Source organism: Argentina anserina, chromosome 5, assembly GCF_933775445.1.
Source record: "Argentina anserina chromosome 5, drPotAnse1.1, whole genome shotgun sequence".
In the NCBI taxonomy this organism is placed as follows: domain Eukaryota; kingdom Viridiplantae; phylum Streptophyta; class Magnoliopsida; order Rosales; family Rosaceae; genus Argentina; species Argentina anserina.
The window spans coordinates 15,177,650-15,188,668 of NC_065876.1; the positions used below are offsets into that span (position 1 = coordinate 15,177,650).

The window sequence follows — 11,019 nt, forward strand, 5'->3', positions numbered from 1 at the left end:
CAAATCGATGAACAATACCGATTTAGTGTGCCATAATGTAACCCAAGAGCTACAAATAGCCTTATGGGTTGAATATGGCCTAACAATCCCAACTCCCCCAAGTCACTTCCTAGGCTGCACGGAATCGGGTACGGGTACGTGGAAGCGAAACGTTTGGAAAGGCATAACCGTTTTTTTTCAAATTTTTTAGAAAGCAGGTACGTTTTGCAAACGTCGAAATAAAAATTATAATAAATATATATATATATATATATATTATACAAAAAATAAACATAATAACAAATTTTTAGTTTAAGTAACTCAAAGTCTCAAATAACTTAAATAACTTAGTGTTCTACATTCGAAATAACACAAATATAATGAGAGATCTAAATATGAACAAGAGGGAGGGAGGGTCGGCGACTCAGCAGGAGGTCGAAAATATGTCGAAATGAATCATTTGACTTGACAAAAGTAAGTCTATCCCTTCATTTTCTAGAAAAAAAAAACATAAAAAATCTTATTTTATCAGAAACTCACGTTTTCAAAACACATTTTTCGGAAAATCGCGTTTCCGTCGCGGTTCCGTAGTGGTTCCGCTTCAGAAACAGGAACGAATCTTCCCACGTTTCCGTAGGAAGATTTCCGTGCTTCCTAGGTCACTTCACTTTACTGACTTTTGCTTTCGAATCAAGCTCAAAATTAATCTCAGACATGATCGAACAAAGTAACGCCCACGCCCATATATGACACAGTCCAGCCAAGACACCAAGTTGTATTTGTTTGAATACCATGTAGCTATCAAAAGTTCTCATTCATAAACTTTGCTCATTCTTTCTCAAATCCCTTAGCACCATGCCTTGCTACATTGGGCAATATCCACCAGTTCATTATATATTAATCTTCAAGTCTTCAACGAAGAGTTACTCTCTAAAATTGCGGGCATTATTGCACAGTGTAATTGTAGCAAAATAATTCTCTTCTACCCGTATAAGGATTTCTTAAGAAACTCCTTAATTGCATAGCATCACTTCCGGCCATTGCAATTTTGTGGTAGTTGAAGTTGCTGGGAAACTATCATGACTAATTTCTCTATGTGCAATCTCTTTCTGCATGCATTTAAGTCGGTTGAGTTTCAGTTCTAAAATTATCAGTACGTTATAATAATTCGATCTCATTAACAGTATGTATATAAAATGATGAATTCCGGCCATGCCATGTAATAAAATTATCTAATGAGCGACAAGGCATAATCAAATACATTCGGCTCTAACATCCTCCTTTTTTTTTTAGCTGAAAGCTCAAGATATATATTTTAGTACGTAAACAAAGTATCAAAGTATAACACAAAAAATGTAAGTGATTGTGCGCATACCATTTGTGAATTTTAATTGGTTCGATTTACAATTCATGTAACAGTATTGATTCTCATATATCGGTGGAAGAAATGGAGAACATAATAGTTTCTGCTTAATCATGTTCCTCAGAATGCTAGCAGATAGCGGCCTTCAGTTTTTTTTTTCTCATCAATATATAACCCGCCGGAAACACATTGAGGTTTAGGTATAACTGTCCTGGTGAAGTCGTCCAGTGTCTCACAGTTGTGGACGTATTGATACACGTTCAAAGGGATTCTTTACTGATACAACAATTCATTTATCTGCATCAAAATTACATTCAGGATGTGAATAACAGCCTCTTCCATGCAAAATTATGGATGCGGTTCTCTTTGGCTCATTTCAATGACTAAGTTAATCAGGTACTAATCCGGTTGTAAAACGCTTCTTCTCCACCATGCTGTGATTCTATTTTGTTTGATGATTATACACTTTGTAGCAAGGTTATCACGGTGGTGGGCGGTCATCCTGCGGGTTTTGAGGTGGAATAGGTTTCCAACCTGGTTTCTCATCCCAGTACATGTCATAATAAATGTGTCCAGGAGTTTGTTCAGCTACACAACACCATATACCCACATATCGCTTCACTCGATTCCGGAATCTCTCCTCCCTTATCTGAGAAAAGATTAATTTTGCACAGCATCAGCAAATAGCAACTTAACAGAATAACAGGTCTACAGATTTAGTCCATACTAATTTAAGGGACAAAGAGGGATAAGAGTCACCTTGTCAGCAAAACCAAGGAATGCATCTTGCATAGATGAAAACTGAATAACTTTGACATCTTTGAACGAGGAAAAAACTGTCTTGAACTGTAGATACAAGAGAAATGGAGAATCATTACAAAGTTACATGGGGTGAGGCAACATCATAACCCAAATACAGATATTCCATGTCATAAGACAAAAAAGTTCAAGATAATTATTCTACAATCTCAAATTAGTCTAACCACCTATATAATTCTGTCAGTTCATTTTCACTTCAACGGCCAGCTTACTGTCTGACCAATTCATGAGCTACAGTTTGTTAGGTATGATGTTGATAGTCAGAGATCACAGTACCAAAGAAGGATGGGGGTGACTCAGTGTTTGATAGGGGGCTTAAAGAGGAAAGCTGAATAGGGCCAAGGTCAACTCCAATTAATTTGGTTAATGCAGGTTTAGCTCCAAATGAGATAAAATCAGGATGAACTCAACAGGGTAACACATGCTACTAATTGTGTCTGTGTGTGTGTATTCTCAGTACCGTCTCTTCACTGCTTCTCTTTGGAAATCTGAGCACTCCTGATGGGCTTGTATTATTTGATACCAGACAGTCTTGAATTCCTTGCTGACAAAGTTGGACTTCAAGCCATGAATCTTTCACCTGAACCAAACTGTTAAATGCTAACGACACAAGACTAAAGATACTTGGCCTTAAACTCCTTACTTGTTTACCTGTTTTGGCATCAATGGATTGTCAAAGAATGAGTACTCCCTAATACTGATCTGGGGCCCAACTTCTTCCACTGGCAGTTGCTTGAGCATGATATTTACCTGCACCACCATAAACTTTCTTTACGTCCCTTAAAAGAATTCACATAGAATAATAACATATACTGTGGATATAGTTAGCACAAGGTTGTATCCTTGATTTTCATTAAAAGATATAATCCAACTAATACTGGCTTCCATATGAACTAGGCAAACAACCAATGGCCAGGTCCTAATACCAATACCCATGATCATATTCTTCTTCTTTTTCATTGTTTCCCCACGAAGAGTATTTTTATAAGTTGAAACACTTGTAATGGTCTACAACACAACAACCCTTTACAAAATTTTAGGCTGAATAAGGGAAAATTTATATTTGATAGGTTCAAATTCAGGAATGCCATGCCCAACAGAAGAGTATGTGATCAGTACATTTCCCGAGTGGCATTAGTACCAATTTACTGGAACCACAGCTTCAAACAAATGAAACGCCATGTAAAAAACCATGAACTATAGCTGTGATGATTCCCTGTAACAAATATCCAGTTGCTTTAGCACAAATGCTGCTTCAGTAGGGACATAGGCCAGAGGATGGTGATCCTCTCCAAAGAAACTTCTTCAAAGAATATTTCAGTTGAGGAACAAAGATAATAGTTATTTGATTTCAACTCCAGGAGAAAGGGCATACCTCAAATACATGGTCAAGAGGGCAAAGAAAAGGCTGTCTAGTCAAAGATCCCTCGAGAACTCCAGGGTGGGGAAACCACAGCCTATCCAACCTGCACCATAGTGGAGGCATGACCTAAAATTCACAAACAGAAATGGAGATTAAATTATAACCTCCATATGCATTCAATTTGTTTCATACATTTAAAATACTCAATATCAAACACCAACTGGTAATGAATGAAGAAGCCAAAAGTTTCATACATTGAGATGCACTGTTTAGAATGGTATAATTAGATTCTCAACACAGTTATACTGATATATTATGACAAGGATAGTCAGTATTCTATCATTTTGTCAAACTTGCAGACCTACGATTAGCAATAAGGGTTTTAGTTATCACATATTTGGGTACATATCACGCACATACAAACGTCATAAACATGAATGGACACAAATCCCCTATTACCATCACCTTATGATCTATTCAACGGAAATATCAGTATCATGATAATCAATTTCAGGTGAGCTTAAGTTGAGTATACGTATCTTAGTAATTGATAATGAAATTGCATCCGCTATCATAATGATTTTGAATATTATTCTGTGATGTGACTAGGTTCTATCCAAAGAAATAAAACTCAAGTTCCTACAAATAACTCAGAAATAAAAGTTATCCACTGGAACCATTTTAGTCCTGCTAAATGTCAATTGAACCGAAAGATAGGTCGCATATATTAAAATTGACCTTACCAGGGTTCGGTTTAACACGGAAGCAATAGCAAGGGCTGTCCTTATTTGTTTTATCTGAAAAATCAGACAGCATATAGTTTCATATAAAATGAAACACTTTAATGTCCAGATAAATGGTAAAACTTAGTGGAAGCAGATTAGTGCAAGCAATACCTGGTAATTAACAAGAGCAAAATGTGATTCAACAGTATGTGGCCCCTCGAGTAACAAATTCTTCGGAATAGATGGCTTAAAAGTCAAAAACCCCCCTGAATAGGTATCCGAAGATTGCAGAATTAGCGGCATGATCATTCATTGAACAATATGAACGAATGGCAGAGTTTAATGTCAATATATTTCAAACCCCTGACCTACTGTTTACAAAACTGTAAACTTGTATGAACGAGAGTTCTGTGGGATTAGTAGGAAACATTTACTGTGATGGCGTCGAGACAAAAGATTACAATCTTTCACTTTGACCTATGCAAGCAAGTTCAAGAAAAATGCAATCCAAGAATATTGAGAAAATCTTTAATGTATGGCACAATCATTAGTGTCAATTTCCATTTGTACCTGGAGCATCGTAGTATTCAGGCGGGTCAAAGAAAACCATTCCTTCACGAAGTCGGTGACGTTTTCCATCAGTACCTGCATACTGGAACGTGGTATGCACAGCATATGGCTCCAATCTCAATTGCTGGTACATGGCCTGCCATTAGAACCTAAAAGGCTTAAGACTCATTTTCGAGTGTCTCCTATGCTTACAGAAAATAGTTCCAAGTAAAATAAGAAACTTTAAATAAGATGATACACACTTAAACCACCTAAAGTCAAACTATAGTACCTACCTGGACAAAATATGTGTGCCCACTACAAAATATACTCGCAGGCAATATTCCCAGCTTGAGACTTCCATCATAAGCATATACAAGTTCACTTTCGCCATCAACGGCTGGTCCTAACTGCTTCCTTACAAGCTCATTGAACCCATTCTGGTCCCATATCTTGTCATCAGCTAAAAGCATTTCTTTCCATTCTTTGGCCAGCTTTTTAGCAGGGTCTGTTGGCCGCCAATGGAAAATTCCAATATTATAGGCAGCACCGACTGTTAAAGATAAAGACACAACATTAAATCTCTGCATATGAGATGACTATAAACTTATTGACAAATAATCACAGACAAAAAGTCAACATATACAACCAAACAAATGTAGCAGAGAACTGTACTGTTCAGTGTTCAAAGATCAAACTACAGTGGAAGTTGGATTTGAAATTGAGATGCACAGAAGTATCACTGTATCAGCCTACGATGGATAGAAGTATCACCCTAGGATGTAAAATTTGCTGAAAGTTGCAGATTTCAGATAAAACATAGAGTCAATCTTTTAGTTTAGAACAACAAATTACTATGTATTCTATAGTACAATACACTAATACCATTTACTATACTCATCTAACATGGTATGTATATGACGAAGCACCCAGAATATTAAACAGAAAGAGTATCAAATTATTATAGGTACTGTAATGAAGGCACACCACACATAGTTGAGATTATATTTTAATAATATTGGTAACTGGAAAGAGGTAGGGTAAACTCCCCTCAAAATGTTGGTATGGTTAAGTTTTTGCCAGTGGAAACATATTCATGTCATTATATCTTATACAAGTATTCACATAATTCTCCATATCACACAGCTCAAAATATCTCATCAACATTTAGGGGGAGATGCTTCAATTAAGTGATTAACCAGAGCAAAAAAGAAAGTAATTTTCTGTACGATTTTCACCTTGTTGCCAGATGTCCAGCCTATCATCAACTACTGTTGGTACAACTTGATCACTGGACGTTAGCACATCTGCTTCTGGATAGCGGGCAAGAAATGGAAGAGGATTCTGTTCCAGGACAATTGTAACTCATGCATAAGGATTTAACTACGCTTAATTTCAAATAAACAAGTCAAAATCTTAAGAGTTAAAAGACACGCACAACAAAAAAGGTACCTTTAACCAAACCATGTCTGTATCACACATCAAGAGCTCAAAACCATATGGGAGGATTGAGTCTATTAGTATAACTTTTTCTCTTCCCATCTTGTGGAATGTTGGCGATCCCCATCCAACATCTATCGTGCTCATATGGCTGCCCATATCAAATACTGGAACACCTTTCCAATACAAAGCCTCCAACAGTTTGGTGTCCATTGCACCTAAATCATTAAGTTTAAACTTCATCAATGCGTACTTCAAAACTACAAGGGCATTTCTTTTCTACCAATAATAGTTTACAAAGACAAGTAAACAAATCCAAAAGACAACAAGAAAAAAAAATCATGTGGTAGCTTACCAACGAGAAGGTTAGATATTCCTAGATCAGTCAGGTGTTTCACCCACGTCAGGATAAAATCCATGAACGCATAATTACCAAATGTCACAACAACTACATTATCCTTCACTCTTTGCTGAACCAGTTCTTTGGTCAGTTTAAATGTCTCCAACCGCGGCATTTTCTTTGTGCGGGGAGCTTCCCAAATAGGCCTCATCGACACATTACTCTCTAGTTTAGTTGCCGGCACCCCTTGAACAACTGCTGATTGTGAAACATTGAGTGCTTGTCTTGAAGGGGAAGAACCAACATCTGTAAAAATTTGTGCATAGAGCCATAGACACACAAGTTAAAATACACACTCACTGAGCTCACACACAATGAACAACTAGTAATCAACATTACAGGACCAATCCAAGACATCAATGACTGCTATCTGGAAATCAAAGTTTCCAACTTTTCAATCCAGGAACCTCATGCAAATAGTAAAATCACACACAACACCTAAAACCAAATCCCATTTTACTTGAAACAAGAAAAAAAACCAGAACTTCAGCTCTGATCATTTGAATTATTAAATGGGCAACTGAAATCTCCAGAACCCACTTCGGAAAATAACCAATATCAATTGAAACATGTGAGTAACAATATGAATGGGGTGAGTAAATTGATAAATAAGAGAAAGAAGAAGACTGACTGTTCTGAAAGGAGGTGGCGGCAAATGAAGCAGCCTTGCCGGAGTAAATGGCGGAAATGACATACAAAGACGAGAAGAGAATCCCGACGATGACGGTGGCGTATACAGCCACGAACAGTGGCTTGGAGTTATCAAAGGCATTTCTCCACCCCATTGTTTTGTTGTCTTGGGTTTGCTTTTCCTCTATGTGATTGTCATTCCCACGTTAGTCATCAGCATCGTGTTCTGTCTTTTTGTTTCTGTTGTTGAGAAGGAGGAAGAAGAAGAAGAAGAATCTGAGGAGGATAAATCTGAATCTGAGGAGGGTTTAATGCACTTGTTGTTTAGTTCTCTGTATACATATGCAGATCACTACAAGGTCAACTCTCAGAGGCTCCTCCATGTTCCTCAATTTGTTTTATTTTACTCGGTCCATTTTGCACCAACTCTTTTGGTTCTGTTTTGTTTAATCAAGAAATTCTTTTTTTATCGTAATAATAATTTCATTAATACTCAAGGGACATTACATCCTAGGGGCTAGTGTGGCCTCCTCATAAACCCTGTCCGATCAAGCAGTCAAATAGAGTACCACCCCTCTAAACAAATCAAGGACTAAAATATCGATATTTTTTTCGATATTTTTGTGAAAGATTTTATTATTTGCCATATGAATATATCTCTTATATATCAAGTATTTATTGATGAAAATTGTTGAAATTTTCCGATATATTTAGAAACTTTCGAAATTTTCTGATAGATTCATAATATATTAAGCATTTCTCGGTAGAAATTTTCAATATTTCCTAATATATCCAGAAATTTTCGATATATCAGGAAATTTTCATATCAGAACAACTTCAAATTAAAAAATCGATGGTTAAGAGAATTGAACATTTGATATATCCCTTGCAAGCACAAAGTTGTAGTCAACTCTACTACACCAACTTATTGTCATATATATATATATATATTGCATTCTATGTCACAACATTCACTTCAAATTGAAATAAAACCGAACTAGTTGTTGAGGTCCGTTTTCCAAATTTTGAAGTTCCAAATTCACAATGTAGTGATATTGGGATCCCATGTAACTCAAAAACGTCCAATTTAAAAACCACGTGAGTTGCACATGTTAATTATCATGCTAAGTGTAAGGTAAATAAAATTTCAAAGAGATCTTCTTGTGAACAAGAAATTGAGAAATTTTATTGAATGCCAATCTTTAATACATCACACATGAACTTCTAATTCCAAAATCAAAAGACTATTACAAAGTCAATGAAAATAACAATGGCGGTCGGCCATAACAATACTTGACATCATAAAGCTAAAGAAGCTAAAAACGACTAATCAAAGTCGAGAGTATCCATGGTAGTGGCCGGAGACTTAGCCTTAGAAGCAAGGGGCTCAGGCTTCATGGAGATGTGGTGAGTCTCGATCTCAGGGTCATCATCCACATGATTTGATTTGGGTTGTAGAAACTTCTTGTAGGTGGAGTATACCTTGATCATCTTTTTGCTAGCACGACAATCGCGATTAAAGTGTTTAAAGGAGCCACATTTGAAGCATGGAGACTTGCCATTACCGGAAGTGGTGAAGGCATGAGGAGGCGCACGGCCTCCTTGAGGTTTGGGACGGGGACGGCGCCGTCACCATCACAAGTTAAAGTATTGGACTTGGGCTGAGACCGGCCTTGTTGCCTCCCACCACGAGAGTTGTTGTGGTGTTGGTATGGAGCGTTCCTTGATTGATTCTTTTGCTTAGGAGCTTTCCCATAATTAGACTGTGGCGTAGAAATTGTTTTAGTGCCTACATGTCTATTGTTGTTGATTGGAAGGATCTCAGAATGTCTCTCCTTCTTAGCCAAGAGCGCCATTAAGTCGGCGATAATCGGATCTTACATTCCTCTACATGAGTGCGGTACGTATGAGCTTGAACCTCATAATTGATTGGAAACGTGTCCAATGTCTTATTGAGAAGATATATGTCGGTCTTGATGACACCAATGGTGCCAAAATCAGATTGCAGGCATAGCATATCCTGATTGAAGTCTTACAGTCCAATAGACGGATGTTATCACATCTAACAGTCAATTCAGGAAGAAGCTTATCATGAACGTTGTTGTACCGCAAGCGTAGTTTGTCCCATAATTCTTTAGGATCTTTCACGTTCAAGTATTGCCTCTTAAGAGTGGCATGGATGTGACGTCTCATGAAGATGAGAGCTTGAGTATTGGTCATGGGTGGGAAATCAACAAGAGGGTTGGCAAACATGCCTTCGATCCCTCGGCTCTTGAAAGCGAGCTCTATGTCGGAAACCCAACGGTGGTATTCCTTACCTTCTAGATCAAGAAGGCCAAATTCCGGTCGAGATAACGATGACATCTACAAAAACGAATACGAAATTGTTTAGATTCAAGTATAATAGGAATTAGAAGGGGTGACATATATGGTCACAAGAAAAATCGATACAAATGGCGATACTCACGATCGCACCCAAAATAGCGGTTCACTCAGGCGACCACACGAAAATTGATTAACTTCCCTTTCAAAACAATCGTGACTCCCCCAAGACCGTCACCCAAAAAAACATCGACCAAGAGGGGAAACTCATCCCTCTATAGTCTCATCGGCGTTATAAGAAAGGCCGAAATGAAGACAAGAAGAAGGCTAATAACGACCAATATAATATATTTATACGTTTAAAAGCGGGAACGTTAATGAAAAATTTACCTTTGAAGGTGTGGAGAAAACATGAGTAGCTTCTCTTGAGCGAAGATTTTGTTTGTGAAGTTCACGTTTCTTGCGTGAATATGCGGGGGGAGAAATCTTGAATACTTTGATGCGGGAACTTGCGGGGCAAAAAGATGATTTTGCAGAGTGAATGCAGAAGAGACCTTGCGGAGCTGCGGGGCTGCGTGTAGGGGCTATGTGGTCTGCGTGCAGGAGGTGCGGGTAGGGGCTACAGGGAGGCTGCGGGCAGGAGGTTGCGGAGGCTGCAGTGGGTCTGGACGGCGGGCAAGGGTTGTCGTCGACGGGAAGGTGCCGGAGGCCGGAGATGAAGGCGGTCGGCAGGAGAAAAAGAAAAAATTCATAGGGCTCTAAAAGTTCAGGGTTTTAGGGCAAAATGCGTGATAACGTGATGCATGATGAAATAGTTGTGTATTATTAAATGATATGGGGGTCTATATATAGGCATTACAAAATCACAATCCCGTAGGATTCAGAGTCTTAGTTTATTACAGAGATGTTAATCTATCTCCTAACAGGAAATCTATTAGGTTAAGACACATAGAATAGTAGAATAATAATTCTCCCGGAACATCTTATTTATTATAAGCATAACATATTTTATAATTTTATATTGTTGATTTGGAATGAATTATCTAATAAAAAAATTAGATAATTCATTCCAAATTTTTTATTAGTTGTAATCTAAATTTGAGTAGTTAGAGAAAATGTAAATATTTAATATTTGATTATGTAAAATTTTCTCAGATCTTTTGTTTTATCTCTTTCTCTATTTTAAAGAATAAGATAGAAAATAGGAGAAACTAAAAATCATATCTTTTGTTTTATCTCTTTCTCTATTTTAGAGAATAAGATAAAAAACACGAGAAACTGTTAAAGTGAAAATTAGATTTTTTTAATGCATAATGTGTTCAAATAAGAGCATTGATATTTAACAATGCTAGCAATTTTAAAGTTGTTTAGTCATAATAGCTAAAAAATCATTTTATCTTGTCACTTTATAAATGTGTCTGCATCAACT

General features: G+C 37.2%; 1 protein-coding gene across 1 annotated transcript; it reads right to left on the bottom strand.

The window, feature by feature from the left end:
- Positions 1–1,551: 1,551 nt before the first annotated feature.
- Positions 1,552–7,558, bottom strand: LOC126793367 (arabinosyltransferase XEG113). Its single transcript, XM_050519866.1, has 13 exons — positions 7,270–7,558; positions 6,594–6,884; positions 6,251–6,456; positions 6,037–6,142; positions 5,095–5,351; positions 4,820–4,955; positions 4,421–4,515; positions 4,268–4,321; positions 3,537–3,650; positions 2,813–2,911; positions 2,622–2,741; positions 2,102–2,188; positions 1,552–1,991 (listed from the first exon to the last, which is right to left on the bottom strand). The coding sequence occupies exons 1-13, from the start codon at positions 7,421–7,423 to the stop codon at positions 1,824–1,826; spliced, it is 1,887 nt and encodes a 628-aa protein (XP_050375823.1). The 5' UTR covers positions 7,424–7,558; the 3' UTR covers positions 1,552–1,823.
- Between the last annotated feature and the right edge of the window lie 3,461 nt (positions 7,559–11,019).

What these genes read in the sequence shown, in the direction of transcription:
- LOC126793367 (XM_050519866.1), bottom strand. Translation starts at nt 7,423, where the DNA reads ATGGGGTGGAGAAATGCCTTTGATAACTCCAAGCCACTGTTCGTGGCT. An exon ending in GGCACACATATTTTGTCCAG is followed by an intron (nt 4,956 to 5,094) that starts GTAGGTACTATA and finishes TTCTAATGGCAG; the next exon opens with GCCATGTACCAGCAATTGAG. An exon ending in CCGTGTTAAACCGAACCCTG is followed by an intron (nt 3,651 to 4,267) that starts GTAAGGTCAATT and finishes TGTGAATTTTAG; the next exon opens with GTCATGCCTCCACTATGGTG.